A 21,713-nucleotide genomic window follows, 5' to 3' on the forward strand; every position below is an offset into this window, starting at 1 on the left:
GCTGCACTTCCACGCCTGTGTGTGGTTGGTTCTGGACACACACACACACCAGTGCTGGACCAGCAGAATGACTGCAGGGAGCCAGGGCTCTCTTTCTCTCCTCCCTGCCCCTGCTCCTGGTGGCTGCAGCTTCTCTGTGTTCTGCAGTGTTGGAAAAGGAAATTACAGAACAGATTGCAATTAAGGGGGATGAGGGGGAGACAGGGACAGAGGCCCTGAGATGCAGCTTGACTGAGTGCTAAACTGTGTTTGCGCCTGGAGCCAATCAGGAGCCTCTGATAAGAGCCTTTCCCACTTACAAATCTAAGCAGGAGGTGTGGTTGGGGTGGCCCTGGGAGTCCCGAAGGGAGGGGGCTGCTGGCCTTGAAAGTCACGGAGCCACATGGGAGGGAAAGTGGGAGGTAGAGGTCTTGGGGTCCTGGGAAGGCCTGGACTCCAGACTTTCTGCCAGCTATTATATTTGCTACCATTGATTTAGCACCTACTACTCACTGTACGGACATCTCATCTCATCCTCTTGACAACTGTGCGACATGATTATTGCCTAATTTTGAAGATAAGAAACTGAGGGCCAGGCATGGTGGCTCACGCCTATAATCCCAGCACTTTGGGAGGCCAAGGCACGTGGATCACCTGAGGTCAGGAGTTCAAGACCAGCCTAGTCAACATGGTGAAACCCCATCTCTACTAAAAATACAAAAATTAGCTGGGGATGATGGCACATGCCTGTAATCCCAGCTATTCGGGAGGCTGAGGCACGAGAATCACATGAACCCGGGAGGTGGAGGTTGCAGTGAGCCGAGATCGTGCCACTGAATTCCAGTCTGGGCAGAAGAGCGAAACTCCGTTTCCAAAAAAAAAGAAAAGAAAAAGAAACTGAGGCATGGAATGTTCCTCCTATGTGCAAGGTATTGTCCTAGATCTAGGCACTTTGTTTACATGAGATCTCTTTTGTTTTGATACTTTGTTTACATGAGATCTCCCTGTGCTGGTGGCCTAGTCAACATCAAAATGCTGGGATTACGGGCATCAGCCACCTCGCCCAGCCACACTTTTTAATTGTACTGTGCTGTCCCTTTTTTGGGCAGGGAGTGCTGGGAAGGGTTTTGCCAGATTTATCAAAACAAAACCAAAAAGCTAGGATGGCCAGTTAAATTTGAATTTAAGGTAAACAACGCATTTTTTGAGTGTTATACTGATGTCCCAAATATTGCATGGGATATACTTGAATTAAAAACTATTCATTGTTTATCTGAAATTCAAGTTTAACTGAATGTTCTGTAATGTATCTGGCAACCCTAATTCTTCTTTCTCCTGCTTCCAGCTACCAGCTAGTTCTGCCCACAGCTTGCTCTTTAAAGGCCGGGCACAGTGGCCCACGCCTGTAATCCCAGCACTTTGGGAGGCCGAGGTGGGCAGATCACGAGGTCAGGAGATCAAGACCATCCTGGCTAACACGGTGAAACCCCGTCTCTACTAAAAATACAAAAAAATCCCGAAAGTTAGCCGGCGTGGTGGCAGGTGCCTGTAGTCCCAGCTACTAGGGAGGCTGAGGCAGGAGAATGGCATGAACTCGGGAGGCGGAGCTTGCAGTGAGCCGAGATTGCGCCACTGCACTCCAGCCTGGGCGACAGAGCGAGACTCTTGTCTCAAAACAAACAAACAAACAAAAAGTAGCCAGACATGGTGGTACATGCCTCTAGTCCCGGCCACTTGGGAGGCTGAGTTGGAGGATGGCTTGAGCCCAGGAGGTTGAGGCTGCAGTGAGTTGTGACTGTGCCACTGCACTCCAGCCTGGGTGACAGAGCGAAATCCTGTCTCAAAAACACAAAACACACACACACACATACACACACACAAATGGTGAGGCCCTTTGGGACCAGCTGTGCTGCTGTGTCTCTAGCCTGCTGAAGGGACAACGAATTCTTCTGCTCCAGAGGGCAGAGCCCGGGACAGCTGCCAACTCTGCACCTTCCGTGTAACACTGGGCAGGTCTGTTCCCTCTCGGAACCCTCTGTAAATGGAAGATCCAGTTTTAGGTACTATGTAACTGCAAGTCTCCCTGCAGGCCCTAACTTTGCTAATTATTTCTTCTCCCTTTTTCCTGTCTGTCGGGCTGGACCTGGCCAAGGATGAAAGCCAGTCTATGGTTGTGCTGTGTGAGCAGAGGACACCCAACACCTGGGGCAGGGAACCCAGGGGAGCAGTGCTCGTCAGAGGCTGAGGGGAGGAGGCTGGGCAGAAGGAGCACTCAGAGGCTGGGGGCTGAGGCTGCTGGGAGATGAGCCATTGACAGATTTTTTTTTTTTTTGCGATGGAGTTTTGCTCTTGTTGCCCAGGCTGGAGTGCAATGGCGCTATCTCAGCTCACTGCAACCTCCGACTCCTGGGTTCAAGCAATTCTCCTGCCTCAGCCTCCCAAGCAGCTGGAATTACAGGCATGTGCCACCACGCCCGGCTAATTTTGTATTTTTAGTAGAGACGGGGTTTCACCATGTTGGTCAGGCTGGTCTTGAACTCCTGACTTCAGGAGATCTACCTGCCTTGGCCTCTGAAAGTGCTGGGATTACAGGCGTGATCCGGCCCTGCCATTGACTGTTTTTGTTCTCCAGAGGCGGCAGCTTGCTGAGCATTCAGACCCAGGCTCCAGGCCCCACCTGCACTTAAAGGCTCTGTGATTTCAGGCAAATTCCTTAACTGGGGCAAATGTCTCAATTTCCTCCTCTGCAAAGGGGGACTAATGCTCACCATGATGTATCTAAAGTGCTTGGCACGTAGGAGGGGCTTAATGAAGGGCTATTATTGCTATTGTTGGTATCCTATTTTATATATATATCCTTCTGGAAAAAACCTCTTGAAGAAAGCTAACCCCTGAAAGGACAAACACATTTCAGGCCCTCTCTGAGCTTCGGCAAAGAACACAACACATTCCAGGCTGCCTTCATTCCAGCTAAATTTTATTTGTCGGATTTTTGACAGACGTCTAAATTATACATTGAGTTTTCCACATGACCAAACACCACATCTCTTCCTTTGATTATCATTTTCAAAAGGGATTATAAAAAAAGAACCTTTTGATGGATCAGACTGAACCCTGAAACCACATGGAGTGCAGAGCTAAAAATAAAAGGCAGTAAGAACTGGTCCCCGAGAAGGAAAGGAAAGGGAAATCAAAGCAAACTCTGACGGGAATGGAGAGACGAGTCCTGGTGAGGGTGACATGGTGTCACCCTCCAGGCCAGGCCAGATAAGGAGCGGCCAACAGTGAGGGTGGGGCGCAGAGTGGCACAAAAATAGCCACTACTTTAGTACAGAGGGGAATAAAGAAATTTGTCAAAAGCAAGGAGAGAGAAGTGGAGACAGAGGGAGGGAGGAAGGAAGGGGGCAGGACCATGTCCTCCCAGCAGCCGTGGGAGCTGCGGACTCCTTTAACCCTGGCACATTTCTAACCGCCGGCATAATCGCTGACTTTCAGCTGTGCACCGACATGTTCCCCAGCTCAGCCCACATCAATGACACCCTTGTTTCCATAGTAACCAAGGGAGAGTGAAGGGGAGAGGGTGTGTTGCATTGGGTGCAGGGAATCCAGCCAAAAGCAGCCACATGGGGTAGGTCGGGAGGAGGGGAGGACTCGAGTTTTTCCCACGACTGGCTTGAGCACATATCACGAGCACCCCCCTAGGCCTCGCCTGCCCTCCGGCCCTCAGCCCTCTCCCCCGCACATTCAGATGCAATTGTGCGCAGGGCAAAAGTCTCACTAAGACTCACTGGGGACGAGAGGAGGGGAAAAGGGGTCTTCCCTTTCCAGCTTCAAATTCTGTCTTCTGGTCAGGGGGCAGGAGTGGGCAGGGAAGAGGTAAGAGGGCTTTAAAAAGTATTTTGTTTTTAAATGGGAGCTTTCAAACTCTGCCTTTTTCAGGCTTCTCTCATCTACCCCAGAGCCCCAGGAGGGTTCAAAAGGGCTCAAAGGGAAGATGAAAGCTTGTGACATCTGCAGTGTCTCTGTGTCTCTGCAGCTGAGGAGGAAATCAGAACATTTACAGAGGCCGTTATCAGAGGAGTGGCTTCTGCCTGCTAGCAGAGGCCTTGGGAGGGCTCTTTAAAACAGTCCCCTAAGTTGGTGGTAAAAGAACAAAAATATTTTACAGACCCTCCACTGCCAGAGTCAAAGTTCCATATTGCAGTGTTCCAAAATTGCAGACCTCCAAGCAGGCATTTTGCCCCTCAGATAACTTGTCCCTGATGAACTCTTCGGAAGAAAAAACAATTTTCAAGTGCTAGAGCCACACTTGCAGCCTGCTAGAAGGGGGATTTCTGATTCCTTATAATTCTGTGTAGCCTCTGTAAGAGAGGAGCTTGGGTGAGCCAGAGAAGCCAGTGGAGGAGGCTGCAGAGAGCAGCTAGCTCTGCGGTTTAAAAAAAACCCTCACTTTCTTTTGTTTTGCAAGTCCTTACAGGTCTGTCCACAGCAACTCTGGGGCACCTTTTCATGGCTGGCTTTGTTAATGACTTTCATGTCAGACCACTTTTGAAGCTGGCTATGCCTCAGTCTCTGCTGCATACTCTTAGCCAGAAAAAGCTGGGTACTGAGGACCAGGGGCTGCAGTGGCCCCTTCAGTCTGCTCACACACCCTGATGGGCTTGGGAAGGGCCACCTCCCAGGATGAGAAGGCAGCTGGCCCCCAGGGACCCACCAGTCACTGGACAGTCTCTTATTCATTCTCTGAAAACCCCTGAGCTCAGGCACCAGAACAGAGTTTAATTCAGGAGCTGGGCAATGCTCTGGCCTGTTTCCCCATGTTTGAAGCTGAGGATTTGTGAGGCTCAGGGAAACAAGCTCGTTTTGCAACAAGGGGCAGGAGAAATGTTCTGCTATTCCTTTCCAATCAATCAACAGAAGACAGACATTCTGCTGCAGAAAGGCAGAGGAGCCCAGCAGCTGGGGTGACTCTGGCTTCCCTGGACACGACCCCTGCAGTCACACACATACCCATGTCCTCCCCAGCAGCAAACCCTCTCCACCCAGGAACATCCCACACCACCAAGTTGCCAGCACTGTAAAAATTGATCTCTCTAAAAATCGATCTGCCTGGCTTTTCTCAGTGGAGCAGGTTCATGGTAAAGCTGCATTTATTTCTAAAATCTGATAGCAGCAGCCTATTGTGATCGTTTAAACACAGAATTCTTTGAGCTTTAGAAATCCTGTCTATAGGATGGCGGTGGAGAAGCCAGCTAATCTCAGAGTCAGCTGCTCACTGCTCCACTGAGCTGGAGAAAGCCTGTTTATGCTAGCCTGAGCCCTCGATGTGAGAGCTTTTTAAGGACCTTGTAATTTTTCTGGAATTAAACCTCCCACCTCTCCTTACATTCCAGATGTCATTACAGTCAAAAGTCATAAGAATTTGCTTCTCTGTGTGGCTGGCTGGGGCGGGGGCAGGGGTGGGTGGGATGGGGTATGTTTCTGTAGTGACTTGTCTGCAAGAAAAGAGTTTTTTTTTTTTTTTCTTTTTCTGTCCAAAGAGTGAGGATTACATACGTAGTCTGCGACCTGCAAGATGATGAGATGGTTTAATTATCTGCCTTTTCTCCCCCGACCCCCACCCCCACCAGCAGCTTCCTGCCGGACAGACTGAAGCCTCGCTGGGCTGGTGATGGTAAAAATCACTGACAGCACCAGCAAACACTGTCTGTGGTTTCAAAACCATGGAGGGAATGCAAGGGACGGGTCAGTAAATAAATGAACTCAGCAAAGCTGCTTCTTCCTCTTTTTCATTTTTTTTTTTTTTTCGAGAGGAAAAAAAAGCCCACTGGAATTGTCTAAACTGCAATGCAATCTCTTGCTCATTTAAAAGATCTCATTTTCTAATCATGTGCTTTGAGACATTTAATACTATTTCAATTATGTAGAGGAAATAATATAATTCCTTTATTTGAAAAATGATACTGAACCTCAGAGATCAGTTAAATCTACTGCTGGAATGGGGATTCTTTCTAAACTGTGTTGTTCCTTCTCTTCAAACAGCTGGAGCTGTACACAGATGGAAAAACATTTGTTCAGAAAGCAGCAAATTAGTGTTTTTCAGGACCGAATTCGGCTCCCGCAGCTCCTGCGTCTCCATTCGTCTAGATTTTATTTCTTCTTTGCATTGACATTTTTGCAGACCCAGTTCATGCCATCCTTTGAGGGAAATGGGCAGAGAAAGGCAGTGTTAGTTATAAGAAAAGCACCACACACTCCAGCTTGGAGGGGCGGGCAGTGGGGGTCCCAGGCCCTCCCTCCCAGACCGCCAGCTTTAGGGAGTTTGCTTGGCTCAGGGGCCCACCTGGGTGACCAGGGACAGTGACCTCCCAGGAGGAGGAGGAGGGAGGTCTCTGAGAGCCCAAGAGGGCGATGGGAGGGGGACGACCAGCGCCTGAACTTGAGATGGGTCCTCAGGAACTCCCTCTGAAAAAATAAACACATCCAAAGCCTGCATCCAAAGCCTGACTGAAGAGCTATCAGGAAAGATTCCAGCCATTTTTGGCTTTTTCTAAAAGCTGACCTTTGCCAGGGCATTAAATTCAATAAGCCACCCTTTTGGTGCCCCATGTGTTTACAGTGTGACAGTGTACACTTGGGTTAAATTAAATTTCTTTTTGGAAAAACAAACCTACTGCAGTGAGTGTTGCGAGGCACACACCAGGGCGATGTGCATTTACTTCTCTTCCTGCAGCACTCCAGATAGGTTTAAAAGGGTCTGGCCCGCTTCTTATAGCTTTAAGCATCAGCATCCAGAGGGACTGGGAAGAAGCTTCCCTTAAAGGCACAATGACCTTGAAAGCACCCTCTCTTAGAAGGCTGAAGAGGGACCAAGGTAAAAATCACACAATGCCTACAGCCACCTGGCAGGTGGCACAATTCCTACGGATGCCAGGCCTGTCAGAGGTGAACTCCTTCCCAACCCCCTTTGGAGCCAGACCTGGACCCTCTCCCCTTCCCTAGAGTCTCCCCAACCTTCAAGAGTGTGTGGAGTTCCCTCAGAAGCCCTGAACAAAATCCAAGGCAGCTGCTGCCATGAGTCCTTCCCCTGGCATCTGTAACAGAGGCTCACGGAGGTCCCAGCTACATCTGCACACATCAGCCTTCCTGGACACGCCACCGAGTCCCACATTTCCTGTGGCCACGGATCTAGCTGCTGAACCTGAACAGCTGAGACAGCTTACGGTAATAAATATCAGCTGACACCCTTGGCCATTCGGAACATTAATCCCATAAACAATACATCACTGCAAAAAACAGCCAGCAGGCATCCTCTCTCCTGGCTCATCTGGCCGTCACCTGAATTTACGTGATTACAACTCTGCCAGTTGCTGTCAGCGCACTTGGGCAGCAGACCCAGATAATCTGACGGCTGTCCCAGAGCCGACATCTGACCTTTGCCAAGACGAGGCCGGTGGCGCCGAAAGCCCGAAGGTGGACAGCACCTGGCAGCAGCAGGGGGAAGGGCAGAGGAATGCCGAGGTGGGAGAAATGGGGACTCCAAACGCATCTCTAATTACAATGGGGTCAGCTACTTACTCTGAGAAGCTAAGGCCAATTTTAAGACCATTTTATGAAAAGGATTAATTTAAAGAGAAGCATGTTTAATTTTAGTAGCTAATTGGTTTCCAGGAAAAAAAAAAGATCACCTGCCAAGAGACAAAAAAGATTTTACAAATAAAAGAGGGATGAATAAGATAAGCATCTTCTCTCGCCTGGGAAGCTGAATAGCTCAGCACTTACATAGCACTTTCCACCTTCAGGGGCTCGCACAAACACTCAAAGGTGGGCACCTCAACACTCTCTCCTCTACGGAGGCTCGCAATCAAACCATCTTCTCAGAGAAATCAAGGACAGTGTGCCCACACTATGTGAACAGCGCTTTGCCTTTTCCTTGCTTTATGGCTGATTAAGGAGAGATTATTGCATATAACTGAACATGAATGCAGGCAAAGAGATAGGAAAAATATTTACTCAGCTGCAGGAGCCCAAAGCAGAAGGTGGAGGGTGTGGGGTGGTTTTATGCCGGGTCTCTGTTATGGAGGCAAAGGAGGGTTCAAACGGCAGAGCCCTGCTGAGGGACAGTGTCTGGTGTCTCCAGGTGCCTGTGAGGGCCAGTAGTGGTGAAGCCCTTCCAGCCACTGCCCTGCCAACAGAGGGCGCACAGAGGCCAGTCCCTGCCAGCTGACCCCCAGCCTGGGCCCCTGCAGCTGCCGCTGCAACCCTGAGTGTGGGAAGCACAGGGAGCGTAAACAGGGGACCGAGCCCTGTGGCTGCCCTGGGCCCGGGAGGCCCCTCTAATCTGAAGCGGCTAGGGCTTGGGGAGTGGCACCTTTCTTGTGCTGGGTGGAAAAGAACTGGGCTGGAGGTGGGAGGGGAGGGAAGGGGAGGCATTGGCCAACGGTGGTACCTCCTCAATCACGTGGCCATGGATCTAGCTGGGGCAAGCTTTGTCAATCACATCGGGGCAAGCTTTGTCAATCACATTGGGGCAAGCTTTGTCAAGCTGCCTCCTGGAAAGGAAAGGCAATGGTGGTGCCCAAGCTTCCCTAGGGGAGGCTCCCATCAGACTTGCTGGAGATTATATTCCCAGAACCTAACATGATGTCTAGCCCACAGCCCACTTAATTCACATCTTTTAAGTCAATCCTTGTAGAAGCCTGCAAAGTGGGTGCTAGTCTTATTTCTCTATCACAGCTGAGGAGATGAAGGCACAGGACAGAGCAGGGCAACGGCAAGCTGTGGTGCCCAGCGTGGTGCTCCAGAGCTGCTTACCAGTTCTCCATGGATGTGGGTACCTGCCGGGTGAAGGGTTCTGCCCCAAGCTTAGAGAGGAGCTGGGAAGCACCCTGAAGACGGGAAAGGGAGGAATTCTGGTTTTATCCTCCTTGTGACTTCCGCTGAAAACAGGGGCCTGAGACTGGAGTAGCCCCCGCCAAGCCTCCCTGCAGCTCCGATAGTGCCAGAGGTTGTTATGGGCCATTCAGTTCTCAAGATTCCTGGGCTGTGGGTATCTGTATATGCAGAGGCCTGGCTATCTACCTGGCTGCACAATCCTCACATATTAACCATCCACCCAGACCACCACCTCCAGTGGAAATGCTACATTTAGAGAAAACATACTTGCAAGAGGAGGAACCTTCTGCTTCTTATGTTTAAATAAATGTTCCACACTACTCTTGCTTTCATCTGGCAAGGAAGCCTTTTTTTTTTTTTTTATTTGAGATGGAGTCTCGCTCTGTCACCCAGGCTGGAGTGCAGTGGCATGATCTCGACTCACTGCAAGCTCCGCCTCCCGGGTTCACGCCATTCTCCTGCCTCAGCCTCCCGAGTAGCTGGGACTACAGGCGCCCACCACCATGCCCAACTAATATTTTTGTATTTTTAGTAGAGACAGGGTTTCACCATGTTAGCCAGGATGGTCTCAATCTCCTGATCTTGTGATCCACCCACCTCAGTCTCCCAAAGTGCTGGGATTACAGGCATGAGCCACTGTGCCTGGCCGAACCTTTACTGTTAAAAACTGGTTTGACCCATTTTCTGCACATTTGATCTTCCTTATGGGGATGACGATCTTACGGTATGAATAATCCTCCCTTCCTTCCTTCCCTGGACCCTCCCCTGACCAATCTTGCTGAAACTGAATTTGAATTGATTAGCTTCAATTCAAAAACAGAGACTAAAGAGAGACATGGAATTTCAAATACTGAGCTTTGTTTGGCCTCCTAGAGAGGAAATAAAGTTCCCGATGTCACAATATTATTCTCCCCTATAACCACTGGGAGAAACAGCAGGCCACCCCTAAGCATACAGGGGAAACTTACTCCTCCCAAATCTCTGCATCCCAGAAGTTAAGGTGCACTGCTTCTTTCCTAGGGAAGAGTGGTCTCTGACTACGCTGCTCTCTTAAATTTGATCTCTGTACATTGCATCCATCACTGCTGGGTAGCTGGAAGGAAGCGGTGGCAGCCGTGGCTGTGTGGGCCTGGTTTTTAGAGACATGCTGGTTACATGGCCACAGCAGTAATTGCTTTCAGACGATGAGGTGCTCGGACCCTTGCTGAGCAATGCAGCCTACCCCATTGTGCCATCAGGCCCCCAGGGTCAAGGAGCAGCTGGATGCTGCTTACATCAAATATGGCTCGCTATTAGTAGTTTTTTTTTCTGGTGACAAAGGGCATTGCACCAGAGAGGCAGCAAAATCGCATGTCCTGAGACTGCTTTCTTAAGTCTCCAGAAAAGTTTGAAAATTTAAAAATAAACCTGAGGTCTGACTCACAGATAAGCAGTTCCATATACACCTGGAGTCAACAACAACTGACGCCAGGCCTAGAAAGAAGTGGTAAATTTTGTTTTTCAAAATATCGGGCCAGGCGTGGTGGCTCACGCCTGTAATCCCAGCATGTTGGGAGGCTGAGGCAGGCGGATCACCTGAGGTCAGGAGTTCGAGACCAGCCTGGCCAACATGGTGAAACCTTGTTGCTACTAAAAAAAATACAAAAAATTAGCCAGGCGTGGTGGCGGGCATCTGTAATTAATCCCAGCTACTCGGGAGGCTGAGGCAGGAGAATCGCTTGAACCTGGGAGGTGGAGGTTGCAGTGAGCCGAGGTTGTGCCATAGCATTCCAGCCTGGGCAAGAAGAGCACAACTCCATCTCAAAAAAAAAAAAAATTAAAATTCTGTGGCATATTAGGGAGAAGTCCCCCAAATCAAGGAAAAAGAAGCAAAACCAAGAAATGGTTGAGTGAGCATTTAGTGTTCCTCCGGAGGCTGACTCAGGCACGGATCACAGCTTGGCACTCGGACTGCTCATGGCCCCTTTTGTGGACACAAGGCAACTGAAAGCCTATGTGACCTGCTTATGGCTCCTGTCTCCAGGAGGAGGGGAGGAACGTGGGGCAGACATCACAAGAAAAGGTGAGCATGAGCGAGTGGCTGGAGAGCAACATCCAGGGTACGATCTGCTGGCTTAAGGTTATGGGAGGAGGCAAGTCTCCGTGGCGACCATGGCTAGAGGTCAGGTTAAAACTTTGGATCTCTGCTTTGAGAGGAAATTCAAAGCCAGTATCATTTTAATTACACATACCACACACACATGCACACTCACAGTATTTTAGAGAGAAAATGTCTTCAAATGCCTGGAACTATAACAGCAGGAAGAGCTGTGGTTTGGGGTTCAAATTCAGGTCTGTAGGTGGAGGAGGGATGGATTTCTCGATACCTTTCTCTGGCTCTAAGCCAGATCCTTTGTTCACTATTTTCTAGATACCCAAGGAGGGAAAAAAAAGAATGAGAGTCCCAGTGCAGAATGTTTCATCCTAGGAGGGGCCCTGGCAACCTGGGCCTGACCTCGAGGGTGCAGAGTGACACTTCCTCCATGTTGATAATGGAGTCTGGCTGAGGAAGGTTTCGGTTCTCCCTCCCAGACATTTTTCAGTTTCTCCTCTTTCCACTTTCATCCACTTGACATAACTGGGTCTCTCCTCATCACTCCCCTGGACAGTGGGCCTCTTGGCGGGACAGAGTTTCTGAGATTGATGATCTCCTTCCGCTTCTCGTGCCCTTTACCTACTCTCTGCTCCTGATGGTCTCCCGTGAAAATCTGCTTTAATTATGCGATGGGCTGGCTTCCCAGTCAGCACCAATGAGGAAAAGAAACCCCGGTTCCATCCTCTCTCAAAAGTCAGTTTCCACACCTGAAGCAGGGGCTGGTGAACAACACGTGGTATTTCTCACCCCTGTAACGGCTTCATATGTGCTGTCTTCAGGACACCAGGTGGAATGGGACCCTGAAATCCATCCCAGGAATCACTAACTTCCATAGTCTCAAATCATGTGTTTAAGTTACTCCACTAATGAGAAGTGATGTACCTGCCCTACTTCATCCACAGAGGGGCGTGGCTCGCCATCTAGCAGCTCCATGGCTGTCTCCTTAACTCACCCCCATGAGGCTACCTATTGTTTAGCAGTACAAGACAGGTCTCTTAAATATGTTTTGATTAAACACGTATGATGTATGTGTCTGTCTTTAAACACTTGAAACTGCAACAGAAATTCCAGGTCCTTTTTTTATTTTTAAACCTTTGTACATTTTCTTTCAGAGTTGTTAGAATCAGATGTCACCTGACTTGCCTATTTAGAGCCTAATCATTTGGGCCAGCTTTTGGGGAGGTGGGGTAGGGTAGGGAGGAAAAACATAGGAATTTAGGGCATTTCAGTAATTATTGCACAGTTTTCATGTTTGAAAGTGAACCTCAAACCATTAGATCTTATTGAAATTTTTCATTAGATCTTATTGAAGTTTTTCAGTTTTAGAATATTTTTAGCCCTAATAAATAAAAATTACTAAAGGCCTGTACTTCAACTAAGCAATGCTGGAAAGGAATTCCACTTAAGTGACTCTTTTTAAGGCAAAAACCAGGAAGCTGGTGTGTGGACAAGAGCTTGGGTCAGAGGCACCACCTTAGGGAGGTACACAGTCAACCAGTGGCTCATAGTGAAAAGCGTTTCCACAGCAAAACTCCACGACCTTTCTCTAGTCCCCAAAGCTTACCACGAAAGGACAATAGACAGCAGATTCCCTTCTTAATTAACATTTTTATTAAATAACCCATTTCAAATAATAGTTAAATTCTCTAAATTTATATCATTCTATTAACCATAATCTAATCTCATTAACCTTGAAATCCCAGTCTTAACTACCCAATTCTATACACCATGGTACTATCTACTAAACTAATTAAGTGACCTTCAAACTATTTCTCCTCCATACAAAAATCATTTTTTATTTTTTTGCTCATAGTTTTTTGTTGGATCTCTCTTGATATCATTTCCTGTGAACTTGGTTGCTGAAGGCCCCAATCTGGGAAGAACTTTCTTATCAAAATCAAATCATATATAATAATCTCACTTTACTCACTCAAACTGGTTTATTTTGCAGCCCTCCCCTGCCTGTCCCCAACCCCACCCTCTAGCTGCCTAGTAGCTTGCGGCCTCTTTTGTGGCCTAAAGATCCCGTGAAGGGCACCGAGTGTCTACGGTGGTTACACAGCCAGGAGCATGGAGCTCTATCCTTTAATCTCCACCTGATGGGAGTTGGGGGAGGGCTGGGGGTTGAGAAGAAAATGACAGGAGCTCCCTCTCTACCTCCAGGCTTCTCTGAAGCAGTGTCCTTGACTTTAAATGCCACGGCTCTAAATACTGATTCTAGATTACTCAATTCTGATTCTAGATTACTGAAATACTGATTCTAGATTACTCTAGTCCTCCTTTTTCACATCCCTAAGGCTGGTGGAAGATACAAGAGCCTTACTATTAATTCTCGCTTTGCTTTTTCTTCAACACTCTGGTCAAGCAAAAGGAAGATTCCAGAGCTGTACTCGCACTTTCTTACGAGTATGCACACAAACTGTATTGCTTTTCTTCAGCCCCACCTTCATAATAGCCCCCAACCTCAAGATGCTCTCAGCTTTCTTTTTTTTTTTGAGACAGTGTCTCGCTCTTTCACCCAGGCTGGAGTGCAGTGGCACAATCTCGGCTCGCTGCAAGCTCTGCCTCCCAGGTTCAGGCCATTCTCCTGCCTTGGCCTCCCGAGTAGCTGGGACTACAGGTGCCCGCCACCACACCCGGCTAATTTTTTTGTATTTTTAGTAGAGATGGGGCTTCACTGTGTTAGCCAAGATGGTCTCGATCTCCTGACCTTGTGATCCGCCTGCCTCGGCCTCCCAAAGTGCTGGGATTACAGGTGTGAGCCACCACGGCCGGCTGCTCTCAGCTTTCTAAATTTGTGATCTAAACCTTTTAGACAGGCTCATGCTGAAGTGGTTTTCAGAAACACAAGAAAATTACTATCTTTTATTGGGTCTCATCTTCATCAAAATAACCTTAGGCCTTATGACTGCCATCCTATGTGCAATCGGAGTAAAATATGTTAGACAAATTTTGATTGTTTATTTTTATTTATTTATTTATTTTGAGAGAGAGTCTCGCTCTGTTGCCCAGGCTGGAGTGCAGTGGTGTGATCTCGGCTCACTGCAACCTCTGCCTCCCAGGTTCAAGCGATTCTGCTGCCTCACCCTCCCAAGTAGCTGGGATTACACGTGTGCACCACCACGCCCGGCTGATTTTTTTTGTATTTTTAGTAGAGACGGGGTTTCACCATGTTGGCCAGGCTGGTCTCGAACCCCTGACCTCAGGTGATCCACCCGCCTCAGCCTCCCAAAGTGCTGGGATTACAGGCGTGAGCCACTGCACCCGGCCTTGATGTTTTAAAAAGCAGCCAGGGCCGGGCAGGGTGGCTCACGCCTGTAATCCCAGCACTTTGGGAGGCTGAGGCAGGCAGATCACTTGGGGTCAGGAGTTCAAGACCAGCCTGGCCAACATGGCGAAATCCCGTTTCTACTAAAAATACAAAAAATTAGCTGGGTGTGGTGGTGCATGCCTGTAATCCCAGCTACTTGCAAGGCTGAGGCAGGAGAATCACTTGAACCTGGAAGGCGGAGGTTGCAGTGAGCCGAGATTGTGCCACTGCACTCCAGCCTGGGCAATGAGAATGAAACTCCGTCTCAAAAAAAAAAAAAAAAAAAAATTAGGGGGAGCCTGCTTTTCCAGTACGCAGTCCCTCAGTACAAAGCATGGGGCTTTCTGTCAGCAGAAGCCTTCCAGTGGGAAACCAACCTGAAGTAGCAGGAAACAGACACCAACCCTAGGGGCAGGGGAGATAACCAACAGAAGAAACAAAAACACTTCTAGGATGACTAGTACGTGTGTGGTTATTGGTGGCTATCACCTTGGAAGTACAGGCATTTTAGCATCCGTAATATTAGACACAACACAAAACCCCAATCCAATCAATCATCAAAGAATCCTAGAGTTAGAGACAATCCTCAGTCTTCTGTTCTCACATCCCTCCCAAAGGGGAAGCTTGCTGCACATGTGGGGTGGCTTACCTGGGGCACTGCTGGAGCACCTCATGATATCTGATTGGTTGCTAAGCAGAAAAGAACCAAATTCCTCCATGCCCTTCATATCTTGGAATGGCTCATCTGCCCATCAAAATCAGCCCAACCAATGAGACAGACCACCTCGGTTAGCTGTCATGTTGCCAGATGGCCAAGCCTTCCTGTAATCTCACCTGAACGCCCTCTCCTGTGAGCGCTGAGCAAGACTGGATCTGCCAGACTCGGTCGCGGATGGTATGCAGGTTCAGTCCTTCTGCAATTTCAGAGGCAGGGGCTGCTGTGAGCAAATCCTGCTTATTAGCAAAGATGAGCACTGGCACACAACTTAGTTTTTCTTCCTCCAGTAATTCTGCTAGTTCCTGGATTTTGAGAAGGGACAGGGAGGGAAGGTTAAAATCTATAAATCTATGATATTTAACCATACACTACTTTTTTTTTTTTTTTTTTTTTTTTTGAGACAGAGTCTCGCTCTGTCACCCAGGCTGGAGTGCAATGGCGTGATCTCGGCTCACTGCAACCTTCGCCTCCCAAGTTCAAGTGATTCTCCTGCCTCAGCCTCCTGAGTAGCTGGGACTACAGGCATGTACCACCACACTCAGCTAATTTTTGTATTTTTAGTACAGACAGGGTTTTGCCATGTTGGGCAGGCTGGTCTAGAACTGCACACCTCAGGTGATCCACCCGCCTCAGCCTCCCAAAGTGCTGGGATTACAGGCGTGAGCCACCATGCCCGGACAACCATGCAGTTCTAATCAGAAAAAAAAAAACAGTTAAGCTGATCAACTAGCAACTTTCAAGAGTAGTGATTCTCAAACTTTTTTTTTTTTCTTTCTTTTTTTTTTTTTGAGACAGGGTCTCGCTCTGTCGCCCAGGCTGGAGTGCAGTGGCGCAATCCCGGCTCACTGCAACCTTCCACCTCCCAGGTTCAAGCAATTCTCATGCCTCAGCCTCCTGAGTAGCTGAGATTGCAGGTGCACACTACCATGACCAGCTAATTTCTGTATTTTTAGTAGAGATGGGGTTTCACCATGTTGGTCAGGCTGGTCTTGAACTCCTGGCCTCAAGTGATCTGCCTGCCTTGGCCTCCCAAAGTGCTGGGATTACGGTGTGAGCCGCCGTGCCCAGTCTGATTATCGAACTTGAACCTGTATAAGATTCCCCTGGCAGATTCCTGGGCCCAACCCGGAGATGCTGACTTTGGAAAGTCTGAGCTAGGGCTCAGGAATCTTTTTTTTTTTTTTTTTGAGATGAGTCTCGCTCTGTCGCCAAGGCTGGAGTGCAGTGGCGCGATCTCGGCTCACTGCAACCTCTGCCTCCCAGGTTCAAGCAATTCTCTGCCTCAGCCTCCCAAGTGGCTGGGATTACAGGCACCCACCACCACGCCTGGCTAATTTTTTTGTGTTTTTAGTAGAGACGGGGTTTCACCATCTTGGCCAGGCTAGTCTTGAACTCCTGACCTTGTGATCCACCCGCCTCGGCCTCCCAAAGTGCTGGGATTAAAGGCGTGAGCCACCGTGCCTGGCATAGGAATCTACATTTTTAGCAAACTCCTGAAGTGATTCTGCTACAGATGATTCACAGATCACTTTTTTTTTTTTTTTGAGACAATACCTCACTCTGTCACCCAGGCTGGAGTGCAGTGGTGAGATCACAGCTTACTGCAGGCTCAACCTCCTGGGCTCAAGCGATGCTTAACTTAGCCTCCTGATCAGCTAGCTGGGACCTCAGGTGATCGCCACCATGCCCAGCTAATTAAAATTTTTTTTTGGCCAGGCGCAGTGGCTCACCCATGTAATCCCAGCATTTTGGGAGGCCGAGGTGGGCGGAGTTCGAGACCAGTCTGACCAATATGGTGAAACCCTGTATCTATTAAAAATACAAAAATTAGCCGTGCATGGTGGTGGGCACCTGTAGTCCCAACTACTTGGGAGGCTGAGACAGGAGAATTGCTTTAACCCAGGAGGCAAAGGTTGCAGTGAGCTAAAATCATGCCACTGCACTCCAGCCAGGGTGACAGAGCGAGACTCTGCCTGGAAAAAAAAAAAAATTTTTTTTGTAGAGACAGGGTTTTGATATATTGCCCATGCTGGTCTTGGACTCCTGGGCTCAAAGGGATCCTCCTGCCTCAGCCTAACAAAGTGCTAGAATTATAGCGATGAGCCATCACACCTGGCCCATAGAACACTTTTGAGAAAATCATTCAAGGGAGAAGACAAGAAGTGGTTTGAGATTCAAAACTTACCCAAGGTTATTACCTGCAAATAACTTTCAATGTGTGTGTGTGTGTGTGTGTGTGTGTGTGTGTGTATGAAATTTAAACTGAAAATGACAATTACTTTAGAGATAATTCTGTTTCATCAATCTCTATCTCTAAAACATGCATGCACGTGCTTCACATTTCATCAAACCTACATCCTAAAATAACTTTATTGGTCCATCTGGCAAGGTCCCTGATATTTAGGTTATAGGTTGGGGTCTAAAGTATATGTGATTTTGTTTACAAAAACCATAGGAAAGGGTGTATGTGTACTTAAATGATAGGCCCCACCTTTTCCTCATTAAATCCACATTTTAGCTACTTAAAACATGTGGGCTTTCAAAGAGAACTGTATGGATCAAGAGGCAGATGACTACATAGGACCCCCTCCACCTCCAAGCTCATTTCACATGAGTGATAATCCAGAAATCATCAGGGTATGGAAGGGTAGTGGGTTGTTTCCAGAAGTCTGGAGAGTTCTCAACTCAATTTCAAAAAAAGGGACATAAACATGAGAACTGCTACCTTTGGAAGGCCACCTGTGGTCATTTAGGACACAGGCCAACAGGCCAAGGACTCTGCAATGATAACTTTTTTTTTTTTTGAGTCGGAGTCTCAGTCGCCCAGGCTGGAGTGCAATGGCGCAATCTTGGCTCACTGCAAGCTCCGCATCCCGGGTTCACACCATTCTCCTGCCTCAGCCTCCCAAGTAGCTGGGACTACAGGTGCCCGCCACCACGCCCGGCTAATTTTTTGTGCTTTTAGTAGAGACGGGGTTTCACCGTGTTAGCCAGGATAGTCTTGATCTCCTGACCTTGTGATCCACCCGCCTCAGCCTCCCAAAGTGCTGGGATTACAGGCGTGAGCCACCGCGCCCGGCGCAATGATAACTTTTTAAAAAACTTTTTTTTTTTTGAGATGGAGTCTCACTCTGTCACCCAGGCTGGAGTGCAGTGGCACAATCTTGGCTCATGGCAACCTCTGCAGTGGGTTCAAGTGATTCTCCTGCCTCAGCCCCCAGAGTAGCTGGGACTACAGGCACGTGCCACCACACCCGGCTAATTTTTTGTATTTTTAGTAGCGACAGGGTTTCACCGTGTTAGCCAGGATGGTTTTGATCTCCTGACCTCAGGTAATCCGCCCGCCTCAGCCTCCCAAAGGGCTGGGATTACAGGCGTGAGCCACTGCGCCCAGCCCTTGGCTTGTGCATTTCTTCCTGTCCTTTCAAATTTGTCAAAGTTACCCCTGAATCAATTAAGTAGGTATTGAAAAAGGTAAATAAAAATGAGAAGTGACTTGTTCCTCTGGGTTCATTTTCACATGGCCTGGGAAAAAACCTCAAGAGTCTTTGGGCATGGTGCTAAGTTCCACTTGTCTGTATCTCATATATTCAATTTGATTAAAGCTAAAAAGTTTTAATTAAAAAACTGTTTAGGCTGGGCATGGAGGCTCACGCCTGTAATCCCAGCACTTTGGGAGGCTGAGGTGGGTGGATCATCTGAGGTCAAGAGTTCAAGACCAGCCTGGTCAACATGGCGAAACCCTGTCTCTACTAAAAATACAAAAAAATTAGCCAGGTGTGGTGGCACACGCCTGTAATCCCAGCTACTTGGGAGGCTGAGGCAGGAGAATCACTTGAACCTGGGAGGTTGAAGTTGCAGTGAGCTGAAATTGTGCCATTGCACTCCAGCCTGGGTAACAAGAGTGAAACTCTGTCTTGGAGGGGAAAAAAAAAAAAACTGTTTAAAGATCTCTCAACTAATTTCAGACAACTGGTATTTTTGTGTGCTTGCTAGAATAACTGTCTTGTTTGAACTGTAAAGGTTAACAAACAAAACAAAAGAAAAACCTCCCTCACTCTCACACATTTACAAGGTTGATTAATGAATACCCAGTTATTTGGGAACTATCTCAACAGAAGAATTAGTATTTAAAAAATATACTAGGCTGGGCGTGGTGGCTTACGCCTGTAATCCCTGCACCTTGTGAGGCTGAGGCGGGAAGATCACCTGAGGTCGGGAGTTCGAGACCAGCCTGACCAACGTGGTGAAACCCTGTCTCTACTAAAAATACAAAATTAGCCAGGCGTGGTGGTGCATGCTAATCCCAGCTACTCGGGAGGCTGAGGCAGGAGAATCGCTTGAACCTGGGAGGCAGAGGTTGGGGTAAGCCGAGATCATGCCATTGCACTCCAGCCTGGGCAACAAGAGTAAAAACTCCGTCTCAAAAAAAAAAAAAATATATATATATATATATTAGACCTTTGATATAAAACAAAATAATTATTTACCTGACCTGTCTCTTCAAATCTTTTTCTGTCTGCACTGTCGATTACATATATCTATAAAGGAAAAGAAGAAGGTTATTTCAGTGAGCAGAGATGGAAAAAACAGGGCAATTTCTGCAAAAGGAGCAGGTGATCCGCAATCAGCATATTCCAATTAGCACAACATACAGAAATTGACTGGTGAGTCTCATCTCATTTATGAAGGCCAAACAAACAAATATACAAATTAATTAAATAGGGATGCCCAGAAAAAAACTTCAGTAATGCTCCAAAGTCTAGGATTTAGGAAAACCAAGTGGGATAAAATAGCTACATTTAATGGGCACTTGATGTTGTCACTAAACATTACTAGGTCTACTCTATTAACCCTCATTACAACTCTACAATATAGATTTCACTATTTTCCTTTTTTTTTTTTTTTTGACACAGAGTCTTGCTCTGCTCTGTCACCCAGGCTGGAGTGTAGTGGCGTGATCTCGGCTCTGGGTTCACCCCATTCTCCTGCCTCAGCCTCCCCAGCAGCTGGGACTACAGGCGCACACCACGCCTAGCTAATTTTTTTGTATTTTCAGTAGAGACGGGGTTTCACTGTGTTAGCCAGAATGGTCTCAATCTCCTGACCTTGTGATCAGCCCGCCTCGGCCTCCCAAAGTGCTGGGATTACAGGCGTGAGCCACCGCGCCTGGCCTTTTTTTTTTTTAAGACGGAGTCTTGCTCTGTTGCCCAGGCTGGAGTGCAGTGGTGCGATCTCGGCTCACTGCAAGCTCCGCCTCCTGGGTTCAAGCAATTCTCCTGCCTCAGCCTCCCGAGTAGCTGGGACTACAAGCACCCACCACCACGCCCAGCTAATTTTTTGTATTTTTAGTAGAGTCGGGGTTTCACCGTGTTAGCCAGGATGGTCTTGATCTCCTGACCTTGTGATCCGCCCGCCTCGGCCTCCCAAAGTGCTGGGATTACAGGCGTAAGCCACCGCGCCTGGCCTATTTTCCCATTTTATTCATAAATAAACATAAGCACAAAGTCAAGTAATTTGCCCAAATTACATCTGGTACTTGGGAAAATTGGGATTCAAACTCAAGCTCATAAGTCCATAGCTGCTCTTAACCTGTCTGCTATACTGCTTCCCAGATTGTCAGAATGGAAGGGATGGTGCTTTGAGGCATTTACAATCCTATATTCCTCAAATCTCAAAGTACCATTTGCAGCATTAACTATATGCTGACTTCAGAGGCTGATGACAAAGGAGACACAGCTGGGTCAAGATCAAATACTGGAAATAGTAAGGACAGAGTCTTTGCCAGAAGCAAGAAAAGTCTTGAGATTTATCATAAACTACAAATCCCAAGATTTCTCCCCATCCCTGAATTTTAGTAATTGCATGAATAACATCCTACAGCAATAAGGGAAATAAGGTAACACAAACACACACACACACACAAAAAAAAGGGGAAGAAAGATCACCTATAGTTATACCACCAAAACACATTAACTAATTTCCTATGGAAATCTCCCTTTTAATCCGACTTCAGGTGAAAACTAAAAAAGAAACAGATATAATTTTGTAGATTTTTTTCATTAAATGATGTATTAATGTTTTCTCACTTGCTAATCTAAAAATTTTCAATCTTTCAAACTTTCTTTAAAGAATTTAAAATTGCTATTAGCCTAATGGTATAATGGAAACATTCTCTTTTAAAATAGCATATCCAACTAAAAACCACACACAATCTTCAGTTCTCACCATTACATACCTTAAATTATGTAAGTTACAAGCATTTTTGTACTCAAAGTCATATTCTGTGCTACACTGAAAATCTCTTTAGAAAAAAAAAAGACCAATTAAAATTCCTCCGCTTAATGCTATTTAGAGTCGCAAATGCTAAATATTATACCAGAAACCAAGTTCAGCCCTTTCCTTCAAGAATAGTCTATGTTTCGGCTGGGCGCGGTGGCTCACGCCTATAATCCCAGCACTTTGGGAGGCCAAGGAGGGCAGATCACCTGAGGTCAGGAGTTTGAGACCAGCCTGACCAACATTCAGAAACCCCGTCTCTACTAAAAATACAAAATTAGCCGGGAGTGGTGGCGCATGCCTCTAATCCCAGCTACTCGGGAGGCTGAAGCAGGAGAATCGTCTGAACCTGGGAGGCGGAGGTTGCGGTGAGCTGAGATCGTGCCATTGAACTCCAG

General features: G+C 47.5%; 1 protein-coding gene across 3 annotated transcripts in view; it reads right to left on the reverse strand.

Annotated features, from left to right (window-relative positions):
- Positions 1 to 5,898: 5,898 nt before the first annotated feature.
- ARL3 (ADP ribosylation factor like GTPase 3) overlaps positions 5,899 to 21,713 on the reverse strand; it is a 43,730-nt gene continuing 27,915 nt past the window's right edge. For 2 of the 3 annotated variants that reach the window (XM_009245744.3, XM_063727069.1), the window contains exons 4-6: positions 19,527 to 19,577; positions 15,153 to 15,338; positions 5,899 to 6,177 (exon numbers count right to left, since the gene is read on the reverse strand). In XM_009245744.3, coding sequence (XP_009244019.1) covers positions 6,130 to 6,177; positions 15,153 to 15,338; positions 19,527 to 19,577 — 285 coding nt within the window. In that variant the 3' untranslated portion in view covers positions 5,899 to 6,129. 3 annotated transcript variants of the gene reach the window in all.

Source organism: Pongo abelii, chromosome 8 (assembly GCF_028885655.2).
Source record: "Pongo abelii isolate AG06213 chromosome 8, NHGRI_mPonAbe1-v2.0_pri, whole genome shotgun sequence".
NCBI lineage: Eukaryota > Metazoa > Chordata > Mammalia > Primates > Hominidae > Pongo > Pongo abelii.